Source organism: Somniosus microcephalus, chromosome 3 (genome assembly GCF_052327205.1).
Source record: "Somniosus microcephalus isolate GS21.2 chromosome 3, FLI_Smic_1.0, whole genome shotgun sequence".
Taxonomy (NCBI): domain Eukaryota; kingdom Metazoa; phylum Chordata; class Chondrichthyes; order Squaliformes; family Somniosidae; genus Somniosus; species Somniosus microcephalus.
This window is the reverse complement of record NC_140989.1, coordinates 276,388,539-276,411,184: the sequence shown is the minus strand read 5'-3', so window position 1 is coordinate 276,411,184 and position 22,646 is coordinate 276,388,539. Positions and strand designations below refer to the sequence as shown.

Sequence of the window (22,646 nt, the reverse complement as noted above, 5' to 3'; positions counted from 1 at the left end):
ATAAGGTCCACCGAAGCGTAGGATTGGTCAAACGTCCTGTCACTCGACTCTAGGAGGGCCCCCGCGACGAACCCGCCCCCGCCACGCAGCGATTGGTCGACCGTTGGGTCGCTCAACCGTACGATTGGTCAACCTTATGTCACTCTATGCTAATGAGCAGATAATGAGATGCTAATGAGTGGAATTGTGAACATTTTTTGGATACCGCGAGCGCAATTTTTGTCTCGCCGAAACGTAAATACGCTTATGACCGTTCCGGAATCGTAAGTTTTCTTTTGATGTAACGCACGTGTAGGTACGCTCTATAACTTTAGAGTGTATAGCCGGACAGACACACCGAAGGACGGACAGACAGACAGACAGATCCTTTTGCTGAAGTGCCCGGCGGTGCCGAGGCTTTTTCGAGGGAATGTTGTTGTTGGAAGAGAGAGAGAGTGACTGGGGGGAAGAGAGAGAGCGACTGGGGGGAAGAGAGAGAGCGACTGGGGGGAAGAGGTGGAAGAAGAGGGGGGAAGGGGAGGGGGGGAGAGGGGAGGGGGGAAGGGAGGGAGGGGAGGGGAGAAGGGGAGGGAGGGAGGAGGGGGAAGGGGAGGGAGGGAGAAGGGGATGGGAGGGAAGGGGAGGGGAGAAGGGGAGGGGAGGGTGAGGGTGAGGGGGGGAGAAGGGGGAAGGAGAGAGGGGAGGGGAGAAGGGGGAAGGGAAGGGGAAGGGGAGAAGGGGGGAAGGGGGGAGGGGAAGGGGGGAAGGGGAGGGAAGGGGTGGGGAAGGGGAGGGGGAAGGGGAGGTGGAAGGAAGAGGGAGGAGGGGGGAAGGGAGGAGGGAGAGAGGGAGGGGAGAGAGGGGGGGAGGGGGAGACTCCCCGAGCCCCGAGGCTCGACCCCCCACCCCCCCGAACTCCCGAGCCCCCTGATCCCCGCCCCCCGAGGCTCACCCCCCCGAACTCCCGAGGTTGGCCCCGCCCCCAACCCCAACACCCACCCCAAGCACCGAACTCCGGAGGCCCGATCTTCCGAGCACGGCCCCCCGCCCTCTGGAGCCCCGCCCTCCCGAGCTGGCTTCAAGACCGCCGATTGCGGCTGTGAGACGGCCGGCGGGCCCGGTTGCCAGGGTAACCCTTCCCGCTCACCAAGCCCCGGCCGAGATCCGCACTCCCGAGAGCCCCGCCCCCCCCGCCCAAGCCGAGCAGGGAAGAGAGACGCCGCGTCTCAGCTGCTCCTGCTGCGCGCGCACCCTGACCCTCGTGGCTGACGCCGTTGCCCCGGGTAACGTGACACCGGGGGGGTGGGGGGGAGCTTTGCAGAAGCCGTGGGACAATTACCTAGGTTGGGCCTGGCTGGGCACGAAAGCCCAGGCTTTCAGGCCTAACAAAAACGGGGAAAGGTAGGAAAAAGAATCTTCAGGTTAGAGAAAATATTTACAAATGAATGAAGTTTTTTTTAAAACAATGTAACGAAAGCATTTTATTTTGCTGGAAATGTATATTTGAAAGAAAGACGCAGGAAAAAGAATAGAAGCAAGATGGCGGCTACTCACCTCGGTTCAGAACGATAAGACCTCGAGGTCACTCTGTCGCTAATGAGCGGATGAGATGCTAATGAGCGGAATGTTGAAGGTTTTTTGGATACGCGGCGGGCGCGATTTTTGCCCGGCTGAAACGTAAATACGCTTAAGACCGTTTTGGAAAGGTAAGCTTTCTTTCGACGTAACGCACGCGTAGGTACGCTCTATAACTTTCGAGCGCATACCAGACAGACGCACACGTGATGACAGACAGAAGGACAGACAGACAGAAGGACAGACAGAAGGACAGACAGATCGACCGCTTTATATATATAGATAGATAGAAGATATAGATAGATAGATAGATATTCAAGAAGGAGTTAGATATATTTCTTAAGGCTAAAGGGATCAAGGGATATGGGGAGAAAGCAGGGACAGGGTACTGAATTGGATGATCAGCCATGATCGCATTAAATGGCGGAACAGGCTTAAGGGGCCGAATTGCCTACTCCTGCTCCTATCTTCTATGTTTCTATGTTAAAAGGGCAGAACAAACATCTGCAGAACATCAAGGAACAGGTGGACGGTCAGTGCTTGGATCCAGCTTCCACATTTCCTGCATTTTAAGCTTAAAAATCTTGCCCATTACTTCCACATTTCTGGGCTCCTGTCTCCATGTAGTTGCCAGCCAGCATTGTGCCTCTTTTTTTAAACATATGCTTGCTACCACGCTTGGCAGGATAGCAGGGGTTAGTGTGAAGAGCTAGAGATGCCACAAATAACCAGTTGTCTATCTGTGGTAAGACGGAAGCAGTATTTTCAGTATTATAATTGATTTCACACAACTGCCCCAGACCTCATGGGCAGGGGCCCTTCCTCCCATACACACTCATTCACTCTCATTCGGTAGATCATGCTACACACAGGCAAGGTGTGTCTACTAACTGGGTGAAAATATAAATGTTGCTATTCTGTTAAAAATAAATATAACCACCCTGCTGTATGTAAACCCACATTAACACTCACTCAATAAGAGGGATTCATGCATTAGTATATAATGAAGGTGTTGGGTTGGGGTTCCACAAATGCTCCCATCCTGAGGGCTTTGCAGTTTCCGATATTGTTGATGCCGCCATTGTGAAAAAAAGTCCACACAATCCAGCTCTTCATTACAAATACATTGGCTATAATTACATTCACTTTTAAATCTGACTGATTTTATTAATGGCAGTTGAGCCTGTTCAAGTGGTTATGACAGGTTAACACTTCTAAGAAGAATCATTGGTCTTTAAATCTTCAGCTGCTTCAACAATGACCTTCCCTCCAACATAAGGTCAGAATTGGGGATGTTTGCTGATGACTGCACAATGTTCAGCGCCATCACAACTCCTCAGATAATGAAGCAGTCCATGCCCACATGCAACAAGACTTGGACGACGTTCAGGCTTGGGCTGATAAGTGGCAGGTAACATTCGCACCACAGAAGTGCCAGGAATGACTATCTCCAACAAGCGAGAGTCTAACCACCTCCCCATGACATTCAACGGCATTACCATCACTGAATCCCCACCATCAACATCCTGGGGGGTCACCATTGACCAGATACTTAACTGACCAGCCACATAAATACTGTGGCAACAAGAGCAGGTCAGAGGCTGGGTATTCTGCGGTGAGTGTCTCACCTCCTGACTCCCCAAAGCCTTTCCACCATCTACAAGGCACAAGTAAGGAGTGTGATGGAATACTCTCCACTTGCCTGGATGAGTGCAGCTGCAACAACACTCAAGAAGCTCGACACTAGCCAGGACAAAGCAGCCCGTTTGATTGGCACCCCATCCACCACCTTAAACATTCACTCACTCCACCACCAGCGACCGTGGCTGCAGTGTATACCATCTACAAGATGCACTGCAGCAACTCGCCAAGGCTTCTTCGGCAGCACCTCCCAAACCCGCGACCTCTTCCACCTAGAAGGACAAGGGCAGCAGGCGCATGGGAATACCATCACCTCCAAGTTCCCCTCCAAGTCACACACCATCCTGACTTAGAAGTATATCGTCGATCCTTCATCGTCGCTGGGTCAAAATCCTGGAACTCCCTCCCTAACAGCACTGTGGGAGTACCTTGACACACGGGACTGCAGCGGTTCAAGAAGGCGGCTCACCACCACCTTCTCAAGGGCAATTAGGGATGGGCATTAAATGCTGGTCTTGCCAGTGATGCCCAGATCCTATGAATGAATAAAAAAAGAGACTATGGGATCTACCTTCAACATCATTGCACCTGTTTTACAGACATAGAAAGAGTGCAACGATGGCGATTCTAGTAGAGTGGATTGGCTCGGCATCTGAGCCGATCGAAATTTGAAGTGTAGTGAAAATCTAGAACTCTCTCTCCCAAAACGCTGTTGAGGCTAGGGGGTCAACTGAAAATTTGAAAAACTGAGATTGATAGATTTTTGTTAGGCAAGGGTATCAAGGGATACGGAACCAAGGCAGATGGAGTTAAGATACAGATCAGCCAGGATGTGACTGAATGGCCTATTCCTGGTCCTATGTTCCGATGTCATGCAGCCTTGGGAGTCAGATAAGAAGGTGGAAACTAAAATATGAATAAAGTCAAAAATAGTGCATAGATTCCTCTAGGCTTGAACAAAACGGTAATTGTGAGTGTGGATGTTAATGTGAACAGCACTTCCCATTTCAGCAACCCCCACCTCTCAGCATAATCATTACAATTGGTTAGATCAAGAAGAAATTGGTACTTTGTTCCAATATTAATAACCAATTTAATTACAGCACAGAAATATAGAGGCAAAGGACGACAGTGAAAAACGGAAAGGTTGTTAGTGAAAAGTCCTATTGTCTGAAAATCTAAAATATTCATAGAAACATAGAAGATAGGAGCAGGAGTAGGCCATTCGGCCCCTCGAGCCTGCTCCGCCATTCAATGAGATCATGGCTGATCATCCAAATTCAGTACCCTGTCCCTGCCTTCTCTCCATATCCCTTGATCCCTTTAGCCTTAAGAAATATATCAAACACCTTCTTGAATATATTTAATGAACTGGCCTCCACCGCCCTCTGTGGCAGAGAATTCCACAGGTTCACCACTCTCTGGGTGAAGAAATTCCTCCTCATCTCAGTCCTAAATGGCTTACCCCTTATCCTTAGACTATGACCCCTGGTTCTGGACTCCCCGGCCATCGGAAACATCCTTCCTGCATCTAGTCTGTCCAGGCCTGACAGAATTTTATAGGTTTCGATGAGATCCCCTCCAATTTTCTAAACTCCAGTGAGTATAAGCCCAATCGACCCAATCTCTCCTCATACGTCATTCTTGCCATCCCAGGTATCAGCCTGGTGAATCTTCGCTGCACTCCTTCCATGGCAAGAACGTCCTTCCTCAGATAAGGCGACCAAAACTGCACACAATACTCAAGGTGCGGTCTCACCAAGGCCCTGTACAATTGCAGCAAGACATCCTTGTTCCTGTACTCGAACCCTCTTGCTACGAAGGCCAACATACCATTTGCCTTCTTAACCGCCTGCTGCACCTGCATGCTTACCTTCAGCGACTGTTGCACAAGGACACCCAGGTCTCTTTGCACGTCCCCTTCTCCCAATCTATTGCCATTTAAATAATAATCTGCCTTCCTGTTTTTGCCACCAAAGTGGATAACCTCACATTTATCCACATTATAGTGCATTTGCCATGTTTCTGCCCAATCACCCAACCTGTCCAAATCGTACTGGAGTTTCACGACCTTCGACACACAAGTCCATCTAAAACAGTACTGATGTAGAATTAGATACTTTATAATGGGTTAATTATTTGTTTTTTTTAAAGTACATCAAACTTTCTAATAGTTTACTAGTTTAATTCCACCCATATTTTTACCAAATTAATTGTAATATATGCCTTAGCTGGGAATAATATGGTAATTCTGATATTTGTTTCATATTAATCACTAAGCTATAAGATATTTGATCACAGTAAAATGGAATGTTATTACAAAGATGAAATCATTTAATCACCTAGACCTAGGTATACCATTCACTTAATTGCTGAAATGCTGCAACAAGCATTAATTAAAATGCAAATAAATAAATCACCATGGCTGCTTTGCTCTCTTCCAGAATTGTTAATAATCTCACCCAGGTGCACCAGCTTAGAGCTCGCAATTAACTACTCCCTCGATCGCCTGAACTCATTCAACAAAGGACCACCAGGCACATCTCATTACCATTTGATTTCAATCCAAGTGACCTTTCATTGGTATCCTGGAAGGGATGCTAAATGCATGGTTTGGCTGTATGACAGTGCTAACTGGAATAGTCTTTAAACAGGAAGTTTCTATCTAAGCCATTTACAAGTTCAAATATTCAGACTCCTTCTGGGCTCGGACCAAGCAGATCATGTTTAGTGCTGCAAAGCACCACATTCCACCCAAGTAACCAAATGGTGACATTGGCATTCATTTAAATCTTTAATAGATAGAGAAGACCATGGCATCAGCTTGCTTGAATCTCAGTTAAAAAAAGCCCTAAGTATGTGATTCTCAGACTTCAAGATCTGGCAGAAGACAGACAAATCTGTTTCCAACATTAGGCCCATCCCTCCACTTGAGAAGACGTACGTGTTTGGACAAGACAGATTTGTTGAATATCAAATTTCCTGAAAAACAATCTGAAATCCAAGGGCAGGTACCAAAGGTTCTATTAAAGTTTGTTTAATCAGCCAAAACAAGACCAGGCACAAGAAAGTTAAACATCTTCTAAACCAATCTTCTAGATCAAAAAAGGAGAACATTACCACCATTTGCTGTAGAAATAGGCTCAAGATGAAAGATCATCAAATCAATGCCTAAATGGACAGTCCTAACAATGTTATTTGGTTATCAGTCGTCTTCTTTCTTCATTTGAATAATGTTTTTTTAATCTCTGGAGGCTTTGGATTTTTAGCAGGAGTGATTAATTAACAATTGGTTTTGGCACAGCAGATGACATGAAGGAATAAGGTACTACTTCAGCTAATTACAATACACCATATTCACATAATCCTTACTATTATTTAAAAAAGAGGCGATTGCTTACATTTTATGGCATCAAACTCTAGTGTATAGTTGAGCTGTGACTGGATTTAAAAAATTTTGAATTTAGGATAATTGATTAAAATTAAGATATCTCTATCAGGGGTTTAACTCTGGATTTCAGTTTCCTGTAAGCCTTATTTTTAAGTGCGATAAACAGTTTGCAGCAAATCCCTATCTGTGCTATTTTAACACAGTCATTAACCCATTGGATTTAAGAAGAGTTTTCAGCAGATTTGGTAAATGATGAGGAAGATGACACACACTTGAATGCCACAATGTAGACAACTTCCTGCCCCTGAACATTACATCTGGTGTCTCCAAGGATCTATCCTCTTCCTCATCTACATGCTGCCTCTTGGCTACATCATCCAAAGACAAAGGTTCAGCTTCCACAAATAGCAGACGACATCCTGCTCTATCTCTTCACCACCTTCCTCGACTCCTCTACTGCCTCTGTGTTGTCAGACTGCTGCCCAACATTCAATCCTAGATGAGCCGCAACTTCCTCCAGATAAAGACTGGGAAGACAAAAGCATCGTCTTCGGTCCCCATCACAAATTCCATATTCTTGCCACTGATTCCTTCCCCCCTCCCCGACCACCGTCTCAGGTTGAACCAGAATGTTTGCAACCTAGGCGTCCTATTCGGCCCCAAGCTGAGCTTCGGACCCCATAACCTCTCCATCACAAAGACCGCCTATTTCTACTTCCATAATGTCACCTGCCTCGGACCCTGCCTCAGCCATCAGCTGCCAAAACCCACATCCATGCCTTTGTCACCTCCAGACTCGACTATTCCAATTCACACTGGTCAGTTTCCCATCCTCCGCTCTCCATAAACCTCAGCTTATCTAAAACTCTGCTGCCTATATCCAATCCCAGACCAACTCCCACTCACCCATCATCCCTATCCTCGCAGACCTACATTGACTCCTAGTCCAGAAATGCCACCAACTTAAAATTCTCCAACTCATGTTTAAATCCCTTCAATGCCTTGTTCCTCCCTATCTTTGTAATCTGCAACAGTCCTTCAACCCCCTCCCCCAGACTCTGCATTCATCCGAGTCTGGCTTCTTGTACATCCCTCCCTTCCTTCACCATACCATTGGTGACTGTGCCTTCAGCCACCTAGGCCCTATGCACTGGAATTCCCGCTAAACCTCTCCATCTCCCTCTTCTCCTTTCAGACCCTCCTTATAACCCATCTTTTTGTCCAAGTTTTTGATCATCCGTCATAATCACAGAAACCCCACAGTGCAGATAGAGGCCATTTCGGCCCATCGAGCCTGCACCGACACATATCCCACCCGATCCCCGTAACCCCTACACCAACACATATCCCACCCTATCCCCGTAACCTCACGTATTTAATCCCCCTAACACTAAGGGTCAATTTATCATAGCCAATCATATCTTGTTCTTTGGGTTGGCATCCATTTGTGTTTGATTACACCTCTGTAAAGCACATTAGGATATTTTTCTATGTTAAAGGTGATATATAAATGCAACTTGTTAATGGCACACATATTAAATATCATTATTATGAAGACTTTTTATTATAATTTCATCTCAGTACGATGTTGGGTTGCATCTTCACTACATTCCTGCTTAAAGAATCAAACTTTGCTTCCATGGTTAGGCATATAAATAGTAAAAAGTTAGTAAGAGGGGCAGAGCCACTTAGGGACCAAAAAGGAGACCTATGCATGGTGGCAGACAGTATGACTGAGGTACTAAATGAGTACTTTGCATCTGTCTTCACCAAGGAAGAGGATGCTGCCACAGACATAGTGAAGGAGGAGGTAGTGGAGACACTTGATAGTATAAAAATTGATAAAGAGATATTAGGAAGGCTGTCTGTACTTAAAGTACATAAATCACCAGGCGTGGATGGGATGCATTCTAGGATGCTGAAGGAATTGAGGGCGGAAATCATGGAGGTACTCGCCATAATATTTCAATCCTCCTTAGAAACGGGGGTGATGCCAGAGGACTGGAGAATTGCAAATGCTACACCATTGTTCAAAAAAGGGTGTAAAGATAAACCCAGCAACTACAGGCCAGTCAGTTTAACCTTGGTAGTGGGGAAGCTTTTAGAAACAGTAATCAGGGACAAAATTAACAGTCACTTGGATAGGTGTGGATTAATTAAGGAAAGCCATCCATGATCGAGTTTTTTGATGAGGGTAATGCCATTGACGTAGTGTACATGGATTTCCAAAAGGCGTTCGACAAAGTGTCACATAATAGGCTCGCCAGCAAAGTTGAAGCCCATGGAATAAAAGGGACAGTGGCAGCATAGATATTAAATTGGCTAAGTGACAGGAAACAGACTGGAGGGACGTATGCAGTGGTGTTCCCCAGGGGTCGGTTCTAGGACCACTGCTTTTCTTGATATATATTCATGACTTGGACGTGGGTGTACAGGGTACAATTTCAAAATTTGCAGATGACAAAAAACTTCGAAGTATAGTCAACAGTGAGGAGGCGAATGATAGACTTGAGGAAGACATATAGCCTGGTGAAATGGGCGGACACGTGGCAGATGAAATTTAACGCAGAAAAGTGTGAAGTGATACATTTTGGTAGAAAGAATGAGGAAAGGAAATATAAACTAAAGGGTACAATCCTAAAGGGGGTGCACGAGCAGAAAGACCTGGGGGTATATGTGCACAAATCGTTGAAGGTGGCAGGGCAGGTTGAGAAAGCAGTTAAAAAGGCTTACGGGGTCCTGGGCTTTATAAATAGAGGTATAGAGTACAAAAGTGTGGAAATGATGATGAACATGTATAAAACACTGGTTTGGCCTCAACTGGAATACTGTGTCACACTTTAGGAAGGATGTGAAGGCCTTAGAGCGGGTGCAGAAAAGATTTACGAGAATGATTCCAGGAATGAGGGACTTCAGTTACGTGGATAGACTGGAGAACTGGGGTTGTTCTCCTTGGAGCAGAGAAGATTGAGAGGAGATTTGATAGAGGTGTTCAAATTCATGAGGGGTCTAGTCAGAGTAGATAGAGAGAAACTGTTCCCATTGGCAGAAGGGTTGAGAACCAGAGGACACAGATTTAAGGTGATTGGCAAAAGAACCAAAGGCGACGTAAGAAAAAACTTTTTTACGCGAGTGGTTAAGATCTGGAATGCACTGCCTGAAAGGGTGATGGAGGTAGACTCAATCTTATCTTTCAAAAGGGAGTTGGATAAGTATCTGAAGGAAAAAAAATTGGCATGGGAGTGGGACTAACCGAGAATCAGCACGGGCTCCACGGGCCGAATGGCCTTCTTCCATACAGTAACCATTCTATGATTCTATGAATCATTGTATTAGTCTTGTGGTATCTTGATGCAGAAGCCAACTTTTTTCATTAAAATTCTTTCCATAATACAGTGAAAGAATACACTTTATCGGTTAGTTTCTGTTGAATCCTATTCTGCAGAATACCAAACTATTGTCCTGGTGTTTTGCTACTTTCTAGCAAGTTTTACTTGAAATGTGTCAAACTTTCTTTTTCACCCAGATATATCTTCTTATAGCCTTTATTGGAGCAGGAAGAAATAGCTGTTAGATTCAAAGATGGGTTTTAATTCTTAGAACAGAGACTGACAACATGCAGCCGGGAACAGAAAGCAGAAATGCCAGCAAGGTCGAATATCAAGCATCAAAAGACAAATAGAAGTGATAAGGGAATCGTAAAATGCAAAACAACACAGGGTGGGGGATAATAAAAATGGAGCAGAAAAGTCATAAAATGTCCTTAAAGAAACAACAAAACATTCCTCAGAAAGATAAGAGGGCGGCCTTGTCAGTCATGCAGAAAGGGATGGCGAGGGATGCCTTCCTGCTTCACAATTGGACAATCGGATGGGGAATCAAATGATTGACACCAGGTGATTACCAGCCCACCGAAATAAATATAAATATAGACGACCGAGAGAGGAAATCAGGCAGTCAGGGGCAAAGGCTTCCCCGATGTGGCTACGGCCTAACACTTTGGTCAAGTTTAGCCTCTGAGGTGGCTGACGGCCTCACACCTCCAACAGTTTGAGAGATGACCCAACGGAAGTGACCGCTGCAGCAGACTGCAGGAATCCACCCAATCCGAGACCACCGTACTGCCTCCCCGTCCGTCCGGTCATGGCACTCCAATTCGGGAGTCGTAGTTCGCTCCTACTGTCACGGGTTGTATGTCTATTATACTCAGCTTAAACCATATGTAATATCTGATTATGCTTTAAAACTGTAGCCCTTTAATAAAAGCCTTGCAACTTCTAAAACCCTTTTGGGTAATCTGTGTGTGGCCTGTGATCCTAATCTTACAGTGGTGTCAGAAGTGGGATCACAAAGTTAGGAGTTGTAAGATTCTGGTTGGGGTGACTGGAGGGACCGGTCAAACGCACGTGATCATTGCTTAGACTGAGTATAGTGTTTTATTCTCTCTGAAAGAGTGGAACGGTAAAGAACTTGTTGAAAGGTAAAACCAGAAATACAATGGCATTGGCATATCACTGGGAACAGTTGATAGATAGCCTGAAGGAGGTGAAGCATAAAGCGCAGGAGAGAGAGGGAGAGATAAAGAAGGAAAAAGATCTAATTTGCAGGCTAACCAATCTGAAAACTCAGCAAAGGAAGGGAAAAAACAGGGATTTGGAAAGCCAGGAAAAGTTGCTGAGACACAGATTTAAAAAAGAGAAACAAAAGAGAAATTTAAATCTTTACCGACATGGAAGTTATTAACATCTGTGCCGAGACAAATAAAACACAAGATTTGCTGAGTGAAAGGAAACTTAAAAAAAATGCTGGAATTTCAGTTTGTGAGGAAGTATGTGTTAAAGTGTGAAAGTTTTCCTGACTATGAATGCTTAAGACGTTACAGTATTCCTTTCTCTGAAAGTCTGTCTTTAAAAGAATGTGCGAATAAGATTGTGCCCTAAGAATTGGAAAAAAAAACTTTGAAATACAATTTAAGTTAAGCTGGTGTGTAAAAACTAAGAACGACAAAAAGTTTGTTTAACAAAACATTAAGTTTCAGTCTAAGATTTAACCTTGGAGTCACGGTTGCTATGGTGAAATCTTCTAAAGCAGTTTGATTTGATTTGTTTAAATGTGAAAAACTAATTTTTCTCCAGTTGTATTCAATGTTTTTACAATATTTTGGAAAGGCATCTGAAGAAAGGACAATAAGAAATATGATGTAATTTACTGTTTTCTGCAAGAATGTACTATTTTGTTTTGTTTTATCTGTTCTGTTTGTGTTTAGTTAAAGTGTGAAAACACAACTGTCTTTTTCGATCGGGAAAGTTTTTTTAAATTTACGTGAAGTGACGCAATTGCGTGCGCCTGACAATGTTTCGCTGCACCTTCTTAAAAACCTGCAAAGGAGTTAACCCTTTCCACTGACGGCTGTTTACGTTCATCGAGCAACAGCTTTAGTATGAAATTTAAAGATATTGGACATTATTAAATTTAAGTATCTTGATTTTAAGTTAATATCTCCCCACAGTGACAGAAGGAAAATTATGATTTGATAAATTAACCCCTTGGGCTCTAAGCAGAGTCACAATGGATTCTCTTCTTTCTTTTGTTATATGGAAGTTACCTTGTAAACTAATTTCAGCACTTCTGTCTCTAATGTTAAAACACTGCGTAAGCCACCTAGCCTGAGAATCACTCATTTCTGAAATTGGAAATGGAAGATAAAGTGATAGAAATGAAATTGAACATTGACAAAACCTGTCAGTTCAACTGTACTGCTGTTTGGATTTTGGGATAATTTTGTAATAACAAAATGGACTCAGGCACTATATATTGGGTTACTTTTGGGAAAATAAAAGATCCTCTAAAATAATGATAATAAAATGTTAATAACTTGGACCAAGTGAGAATGTTTGATCTATGTTTTCAATCTTAAATATTGTACTGGACAGTAAAGTTCCTCCAGGGCTCATGAATGAGATATGAATAGTAATTAATAGGATGTGTAAAATGAAGAGAGGAAGTGATTGAGGGTGTGAGATAGAAACAGGAGAATTACACCACCAATTGATAATTTTTCAAACTTTCTAGTGAAAGTCAGGAAAGTGTAGTTAAGAATAGTAAATTGATAGCTTTCTCTTGGAGACATTTGTGTCCCTGCCTATAATGAACTTTTTAAGAAAACTGAATTTGATAGCCTGGCCACTACCCAAGACATCAGAACCATGTGGTGGAAGATGAACAAAGACCTCCAGACAATCTTTTGATAAGATCACCTGAAAGTCTGAGAAAGACTTGTATCGGATGGCACATGTGGCACGATATTGAGATACCGGAATGAGTGTGCAAATGTGATTTGTTACATATGAGGCAATTACCATCCGGGAATGTATGGTGAATCTGCACTGAGGAACGGGTCTCAGTCTGCTCAGTTACTTGACAACAGCAAGACATGAAAAGGTTAATGTGGCTCAGGAGAGCGAGACAACCTTTAAAGCATTGACACATACTCCATCGAGAAACTATCTAATTAATGAAACAATCAGAATAGAGTTAAACACACTGGTACCTATTAGAGGGATTGAAATTGAAGTTGAAGTGGAGAGTTACATGGAATCTGGATTGGGACAATTGAGGGCCAAGGAGAAATCATGTTTAGCAAGAATTATCCACAAGATGGTTATGAGTAAAAGAGAGATCTGGAGAATCTTTTAAGTCCATGATTTGTTGATTAGATGTTAAACTGTAATGTCGCTTGAAATGATTGTAAGACTGAATTTAACTGTGACTGTAATAATTGTGTTTTGTAGGTAACAGAGCATAGGAAAAACCAGTGTGAATCCAGTATGAGGTGGTTTTGGTGGTGCCTCCTGTGTCACTACTACTGTAACTACCATGCTTTACGGGTCTAACAGGACCTGTCCCATCAACCAACGTGTTTTACATAATATCGAAACCTATGCTCAAGTGAACCTGACAGTAAATGAGATACTTAAGTTTGAGCTGCACAATTATGTGGCACAATTCGGATACTACATTCCCCTGTTGTCTGAGGGCTTCAGTGAGCTCGTGATGCGACTGAACTCCTCCCTAAAGCATTTTTATGTTTTGGAGCAAGACAACGCGAGAATGGATATTGAAATTGACAGCACAGAGGACAACTCACACTGGTGGGATATTGGGCTTAATACATCAGCACACCCTTAGGTTCGTATTATTTCACATGCTCTGGTAGTTCTCCAACTTGTAATGATAGTGTATTTGATATATGTAATGTGTGGAGTAAGACTTTGATACATAAGCCAATTGGGTACTCATGCCCATGACTAACCAGCACTAACAAATTAATTGAGCACACCGAAAGAGAAGATCCGAAGCAATGTAGAGGAGACCCCTGCCGGGGTAACATCAGGAAAGATAGAAGAAACAGAGGATACCCCAGGCAGGGCAGAAGCGGAACAGTGAATTGAATTTGAGCAAGGGGTCAGAGGTTGCTCCTTCTCCTCAAAAGGAATGGACTGTAAGGAAGGGAGAAATCTTCAAGACTCCCTACTAACTAACGCCCAAGTTGAGAGAGCAATACGAACTAGCTAGATTAGTCAAGAGCCGATTGTGAGAAGTCAATAAGGATATTTCCTTCTCAAAGGAGGGAATTGTAAGAAATAGCTGTTAGATTCAAAGATGGGTTTTAATTCTTAGAACAGAGACTGACAACATGTAGCCGGGAACAGAAAGCAGAAATGCCAGCAAGGTCGAATATCAAGCATCAAAAGACAAATAGAAATGATAAGGGAATCGTAAAATGCAAAACAACACAGGGTGGGGGATAATAGACAAAAATGGAGGTGAAAAGTCATAAAATGTCCTTAAAGAAACATAACAAAACATTTCTCAGAAAGATAAGAGGGCGGCCTTGTCAGTCATGCAGAAAGGGATGGCGAGGGATGCCTTCCCAGTTCACAATTGGACAATAGGATGGGGATCAAATGATTGACACCAGGTGATTACCAGCCCACCGAAATAAATATAAATATAGACGACCGAGAGAGGAAATCAGGCAGTCAGGGGCAAAGGCTTCCCCAAGGTGGCTACGGCCTAACACCTTGGTCAAGTATAGCCTCTGAGGTGGCTGACAGCCTCACAGCTCCAACAGCTTGAGAGATCACCCAACGGAAGTGACCACTGCAGCAGACTGCAGGAATCCACCCAATCCGAGACCACCGTACTGCCTCCCCGTCCGTCCGGTCGTGGCATTCCGATTCGGGAGTCGTAGATCGCTCCTACTGTCACGGGTTGTATATCTATTATACTCAGCTTAAACCATATGTAATATCTGATTATGATTTAAAACTGTAGCTCGGGAACAGGCTGCCAGCTAGGAATCCTTCAAGAGTAAATTGGGCCTGTTCCTGGCTGGGGTGGAGATCACCTCTTACAGAAGGTAAGTACTGCAGGAAATACAGGGACAGAGTGATGATCTGGACGAGTTTCGATCGCCTAGATGGGTCGGAGAGGAATTTCCCAGATTTTTTCTCCCAAATTGGCCATTGGTTTTTTTATCTGGTTTTTCGCCTCTCCCGGGAGATCACATGGGTTCAGGTGGGATGGAGAGTGAAAGTAGATTTGAGGTTAGGATCAGATCAGCCATGATCTTATTGAATGGCGGAGCAGGCTCGAGGGGCTGATTGGCCTACTCCTGCTCCTATTTCTTATGTTCTTATGTTCTCTTTAATAAAAGCCTTGCAACTTCTAAAACCCTTTTGGGTAATCTGTGTGTGAGCCTGTGATCCTAATCTTACAAAACGTAAGGCCTAATATGTGATGACAGTTTCACTTGTTTTGAAACAGATTTTGTATTTTGGTACCATGTGCCCTTACAGGACCAGGATAAAATATTATGGTCCACTTGGCTGATCCCAAATAGAAATATTCAAGTGCCATGGAGTCTCTAATATTGATTTAAACCACTAGAGCAGACAAATGGTGCCTTGTCTCATTTGAAAGAGGGCACCATTCAAGTGTTCAAGTCATGAAGGGAAGCTTGAACCCATACTTTGTGAGCCTAAGGTGAGTGCTACCAACTGAGCCAAGCTGACACCGGTTAAATGTTTGTTGCTGGGTATTTCATATTATTCAGAGTCAGAAAGTTATAAATATATACTTACACTTGCTTGTTAAGAAAGCTGCAAATTATATTTAGCACTTAAAAAGATGTTATTTTAACCCATCTAATTTTCATGATTTCATGATGTCTGTGATATCATAATGAAAAAACTTAAGAAGAATATTTTATCCCTTAGTTATAATGCTTTTATATTTACCTGGAAGAATCTGGACATTTTTGTTTGAGTCGAAAGGTGTTCCATCTTTGAGCCAAGTGATGGTTGCAGGAGGGTACGATTGTGCCTCACATACAAGAGAGGTGGGGCTATTCAGAATAACAGTGACATCCTCTGGAGTGCCTTGACTGTCAACACCAGGAATTTTTGGAGACACTGAATGGCGAAAGAGAAAACCGCAAATAAGTTATAAAGCTGATTCAAGCTCCAGTTACACTCGAGCTATAAGTGTACAATAAACATGGATTATGATTTGCACAAATAGTAATATTGCAAGGGGCCAACAATATGGTCCCAGGACAGTGATTCCTGAACTGCTACTCCTCAAATGTTTCATGCATCTGCAATCAAACAAACTGGCCTAGCACAATAATGAGGTCAGCTCATTTGAATATTATTCCCAGCGTATTGCTTATGATGTGCTGGAAGTGCATCGAGGTCACAAGGGTGGGATTTCCACTGCCAGGAGCTTGAATATGGCTGCGGGTGCATGCAAGGCAGCAAGACTTTTTGGGAATTATCTTTTGAGGCCCAAATATGTAGCTGCAGGTAAGTTGGATGGCCCTAATGATAGGTCAGCACAACCCAGGGAAAATATGACCCCATAGCCCTCCCTTTTAATGGGCACTAAGCGACTAGTGTGCTTCTCCAGTCACCAGCTCATTATGTGGAGCAGACCTTAATTGCATTACAAATGAAGACTTGATGAGTCTTGTGTAGTTAATATGCAGGCTCTTTGTGTCCCAGGCTCTTCCCACCTGCACTCAGCACATAGGGAATGGAGTAGGTCTCAAGCACCAGCACTAGGGTTGCCAACTCTGGTTGGATATATTCCTGGCGGTTTGATCACATGACATCTGTCCTGTAGTTGAGTATCTTTGCTCATGACTACGTGCCAGCAACTACTGTGCGAGAAGTTCTGAGAACCAAGAGACCACCCACGAGCAGGTGAAGAAGGAAAACTGAAAGGCAAGCAAAGTCTCAGTCTCCCTCTGTCCCCTTCGCCCAAGCCCCAATCCCCTGACTTCCAGCCCCAATCTCCATATCTCCTCTTGCCAGACCCCCAACCTCCATTGTGCAGTCTCCCTCTCTCCGAGTCATTCTCCACAAACCCCATCTCCCTCTCTCCCCAGAGTCCTAGCCCCATATCCTTCTCTCTCCCAGAGTCCATCCGCCAATCCCCATTTAACAATCTCCCTCTCTTCCCCATCCCCCTGCTCCCAACAAGCCCCCATTCCCCTGCCCCCAGAACCCTCTCTCTCTCTCCTCAGATCCCCAGTCAACTCTTGTCTCTCCCACCACCAGCCGGTCCTGTTGCTGTTCACCCCTCAGCGGGGGCGGAGGGACTGGAGGCAATGTCACTGAGCCGGAGCCTTCTCCGAGCAGCAGTCGGTGGCGTCACAGAGCAGTGTGGAGCAGTGTAGCACTACTGCGGCAAGAAATTTTTAATGCAAAGATCTCCCGGGCTCCTAGCAGCAATGCTTGAGTGATCCATTCTCTACTCCAGGAGAGTTGGCAACCCTACTCTGCACCCAATAATACAGGGCCTCGACACCTGAGGGTTTCCAGTGTTGTAGGCCATATTATTGGCTTTGTAGCCCAATGTTCAGTTCAAAGTAAAACTTCCTGATCCTTTGACCACAGTACTCCCTTGATCTGAGAACCAAAGGATTCACATCGGAATGGTGCACACACCTGATGCCTGTTCCCTGCCTTTTTCTTTAGAAATGAAAAGCTCAGCGCTCAGGGCATGGTGGTTTAACATCACCTGACTATCAGCATTTTCTGGCACATATCTAAAACCAATTAGCCTCAGTTGCATCAGGGTTGCTCAAGTCCTTGTGTTGAATGGCTGGTGAAAACAAGGCACTCTCTTGAGGAAAACCTTCCACTCTTGGAGGTTAAAATTTACAGTTGTCTTGGACTCAAATGCTAGAACTGTATCTTTCAGCCTAGTGGGCTTAAAATGTTAGGAGCAGTACATAGGCCACCTACCTAGCACATTTAGGTTGAAGTTCTTGTTCTTGTCTCCAGCTGTGTTAGAGGCAATGCAGGTGTATCGACCTGTATCAGACACATGTGCACTCACAATCTGGAGAAAGCGCCCACTGGATAGAATCTGATGCTGCTGGTCTTCAGACAGAGGTTGACCATCTTTCACCCATCTTATTTGTGGAGCAGGATTGCCTTTACACGAAAAAAAACAACAAATTATGTGAATTCCTTTTCTTAGTATGAAATATAATTATCACCTTTAATTCTTTGCCCTAACTGTAGCAGGTGGACTAATGATCTACTCTTACCTGAAAATTATTACAATGTTGATTTAGAAATGCGTTAAGGTAGTCTTGTGGGAAGTTGGATGGGTTGGCTAAATACAAAAAGTGGTTTACTTCTGCCTTTAAATCATTACCTTGTTACCAGAGAATACATTTTCCATTTGCGTGTTCCTGACATAGAGACATGCCCATGAAGAGTACATATTGGGAGTACATACATGCAGAGTACATACATGCAGCCCATGATTTTCCATCCATTGTGGATGAAGTATTGTGGGGTGTGCATGGGAGCACGATTTCTCAATATGTCCTCTCGGTTGATTATGCTCAGCACCAGGAGTATGCAAGTGAAAAGATTGCCCCTATATTCCCCACCTGGTTTGTACCTACTGCAGTAGATACCAAAATTACTGTGTTTTTAAGTGAATCCCTTGTATATAGAAATTCCATGCCATAGGGTTGAATCAAAACAAAACCTGTACATGGAGAATTATAACCGACTTGTTCTCAAGTAGAATTTCGTACTACCTAGCTTGCTATTTACTGCCACTGCCTGTATTGTGTGCAAGGAGGCGATTGCGCTACCTTCTTAGAATAGCTAGTTAAAATATTGTCCAGTGATATGTGTAAGCCATCAGAATAGAATCACATATCTATACACAGTTGAGGCTCGGTGCATAAGTAAAAAATCACAATTAGACGATCACTTATATCTGTCAAATCACACTACTGGCTACACATATTAACAGGGGAAACAATGAGTATAGTTTTTTAATCATCCAATAAATTTGGTCTGTACTCATTTGTGGATTTGTTCCATGCTTAAATACTTTCTTTTTGTCTCCTTATCCCTCCTGTCACGCACTCATGCTGGGTATGGTTCCACAGGCACTGCTGCTCTGGTATCGTATGCAAGTGGCCATTTTTGCCCTCCCTAGTCCAGGAGGGCCTAGACTAGTTAAAGCACTTTCACAGTCATCCTGGCTGCGAATGGCTAACACAGCTCAATCTATGGACCATACCAGTGACCTCCCTGTTTTACCTGGGATAGTGCCACACTAACTGATAAATTTATGTATTGAGCTATTAGAAAAATCCAGAAGGATTTTGATTGGTATATCTTTGTGTTTTGGTTATAGAAGTTTACATAGAATTATAGAAGTTTACTGCACAGAAGGAGGCCATTTGGCCCATTGTGTCTATGCTGGCCGAAGAAGAGCTATCCAGCCTAATTCCACTTCCCAGCTCTTGGTCCGTAGCTTTGCAGGCCGCTGCATTTCAAGTGCACATCCAGGCACTCTGTGAATGCGATGAGGGTTTCTGCCTTTACCACCCTTTCAGGCAGTGAGTTCCAGACCCCCACCACCCTCTAGGTGGAAAATTTTCTCCTCAACACCCCTCTAATCCCTCTACCAATTACATTCCTTTTGTCTCCTTATCCCTCCTGTCACGCACTCATGTTGGGTATGGTTCCACAGGCACTGGTGCTCTAGTATTGTATCCAAGTGGCCACTTAAATCTATGCCCCCTGGTTATTGACCTCTCCACTAAGGGAAATAGGTCCTTCCTATCCACTCTATATAGGCCCCACATAAGTTTATACACCTCAATTAAATCTCCCCTCAACCTTCTGTGTTCCAAAGAAAACAACTCCAGCGTATCCATCGACCTTCCTTGTTAATTCCTCAAAAAATTCAAACGAGTTAGTTAGAAACAACCTTCCCTTAACAAACAGGCCATTGTCGGGAGTGGTGAGAGCAGAGGTTCAGTGAGTATTTAAACTCACTTTCGTGGGCTTTTTTCACAGGCCAGTGTCGGGAGCGGTGAGAGCGGAGGTTCAGTGAGTATTTAAACTCACTTTCGCAGGCTTTTTTTCCACAGGCCATTGTCGGGAGCGGTGAGAACGAAGGTTCAGTGAGTATGTAAACTCACTTTCGCGGGCTTTTTTTCACAGGCCAGTGTCGGGAGCGGTGAGAGCGGAGGTTCAGTGAGTATTTAAACTCACTTTCGCGGGCTTTTTTACATAGGCTTAACAATCTCGCAGACCAGCGGCGGCGCTCCAGAGCCACGTCACGATTCAAAACGTGACGCGGGCAGGAGGAAGCAGCTGATTGGGTGAGTACTTATACTACTCTAATGTTTGAAAGTTAAGGCTCATAGGCCTAGAAATTGGGTATAGCCCCGCTTGAGGCGTTAGAACTGGCGATGCGCAAAGTTTATAGCCAGACGAAACTTATCGCCGCCTGGCGCGATATTGGGTTGCATCGCCCCCAAAGGGGATTGAGGCGCTAAATCAGCCGTTGCACGGTGCTCTTAAGGTGCAAAAGGTCAGGCGCTACTCAATATCGACACGGACGGGCGCAGCGCAGGTAAACTCAATTACGGGAAAGCACGAGACCTACAGGCGCCAGCCGGCTCTTAAAGGGGCGGGTCAGTCAGACTGAGCTTCAACACCCTGTAGGTCTCAGATTCGGCGCTCGCCCTTGTTTGGCGTTAGAAACTTGTGCATTATGGAGAAGGTTAGGCAGAGAGCAGAGCGCTTCAGCACTGAGGCTCTGGACCACTTGGTGGCTGCAGTTGAACACCGTCGCGAGGTCCTGTATCCGGATAATGGCAAGAGGCCAAATCAGAAGGCTTATCGACGATCTTGGAGGGAGGTTGCTGTGAGGGTGAATTCCAGCAGCATGGCGACCAGGACCCCTGTTCAGTGCAGGAAGAAATTCAACGACCTCACACGGATCGTTAGGGTGAGTGATGGTTTACCAAACTTATGCTTCCCTCCATCTGCAGCTGACTTCGGGCGCCCTGCTGCAATGATGCGCCAATGGCCATCTGTCAGTATGCACCCATGGCCCTTTCTGGCCACACACATGGACAGATGTCTCAAGGCCTCATGTAAGGGCTCTTGCACCATGGGGGGCATGCGATGAGGTCTCAAGGCCTCATGTAAGGGCTCTTGCACCATGGGGGGCATGCGATGAAGTCTCAAGGCCTCATGTAACAGAACCTCCCCTTCTTTCCGCTGCAGTCCAAGATGGCACAGATTAGAAAGGAGCAGCGTCGAACCGGTGGCGGACCTGCACAAGTGGTCAATCTCACGGATCTGGAGGAGAGAGTGCACCAGATACTTGGAGGACGTCTGTCTGGTCCAGTGACCACTGCATCTGCTGACCCCATTACTGACAGCGAGGGTAAGACTCTCACCTTTTCCACCTGTTGCCTTCCACTTGGTCCCCCCGCCAGCATGCATCCTCAGTGTGCAGCCATGTCAGAGCCTTGCCGCAATCTGGCATGCCTTTCAGCAAACCTGTCCTTTTGCTAAAGCCACTCTTCCACCTTCCACTTTCAGATGAAGCAGGACCAACTTGGGCTCAACGCGCTGAAGCTGCCAGTGCCAGTGCCACCGGAGGCGAGGACCAGGAGGAATCCGGACCAGCCGTTGGAGAATCCGGGGAGCGGAGACATCTGCAGACTGGGGATTGTAGTCCTCTGGAGGGGAGGGGGGCTGGCTCTGAGGATGAACCAGTTGCCGGACCATGCGGCATGGAGCAACACAGGGGGGATAGGCAAGTTCGGCCACCGTCTCCCTGCAGGGCAAGGCAGGTCGTCATGACTGCTGCACAGAGTGCAGATGAGGTCCGTCGCCCTCCAAACAAGCTCCCATTCTGATGCCAGTTGGTCAAAAGGCTTTTAGGTGTAGTGGTGCAAGTGCTTCGGACAGGGTTGAAGGTACCAAGTACTGTAAAGCTCAAATCCCAGAACTCCGCTCCACATTAGCTCGCCAACTCTCTCTAGCAGTGAGCGCAATGAGCAGGCCAAGTGGCAGAAGATTCTGCAGTAGAGCTGTCCCCTTTAAATAGCGCCCCCCTACTCCGAGAAGGGCCTGTTAGCCCTCCCTCGAACTGTCACTAATAGCGCTGGGCGCTAAGGCTCCGGGCACCACCCAATATGCGCTCAGGCGCTCCTAAAAGGCGTTGCACACTGAAATGACGTCATTAGCTGCTTGTGCTCGCGGGCGCGCGCAAACACTTAGCGCAGGCGCTAAATGTATAGTCAATATCTGATTTGGCGCTATCTTCATAGCGTCCGCCCCAGCATAGCGCTTCACCCCAATTCTAGGTCTCTTTAGGCGCTCAGCGCCGACGCTACCAACCCAATTTCTAGATAGTTTATAAAGTTTAGAAGGTCTTAATTTTGTGGTTATTGTTTCTAAGGTCTCTGTTGTGTAGCGGGGAGTGCTAGGAAACAAGGGCCCTTGAGTGTATCATTTAATTGTAGTATAATTGGTGGTATTGATTTAATTTAAATTAATTAAAGGATAAGTCATGGCAGCAAAGTTCGGCCCCGTGGCATGCTCCTCCTGCACTATGTGGGAAATCAGGGACACTTCCTGTGTCCCTGATGACCATGTGTGCGGGAAGTGTATCCAGCTGCAGCTACTGGCAGACCGCATTGCGGCGC

General features: G+C 45.1%; 1 protein-coding gene across 1 annotated transcript in view; it reads right to left on the bottom strand.

Annotated features, from left to right (window-relative positions):
- The window catches only part of hmcn1 (hemicentin 1), a 757,099-nt gene that overhangs the window by 251,124 nt on the left and 483,329 nt on the right, over positions 1-22,646 (bottom strand). Inside the window, exons 49-50 of the mRNA XM_085982583.1 lie at positions 17,902-18,093; positions 15,889-16,062 (exon numbers count right to left, since the gene is read on the bottom strand). Coding sequence (XP_085838709.1) covers positions 15,889-16,062; positions 17,902-18,093 — 366 coding nt within the window. The remainder of the gene's footprint in view (positions 1-15,888; positions 16,063-17,901; positions 18,094-22,646) is intronic.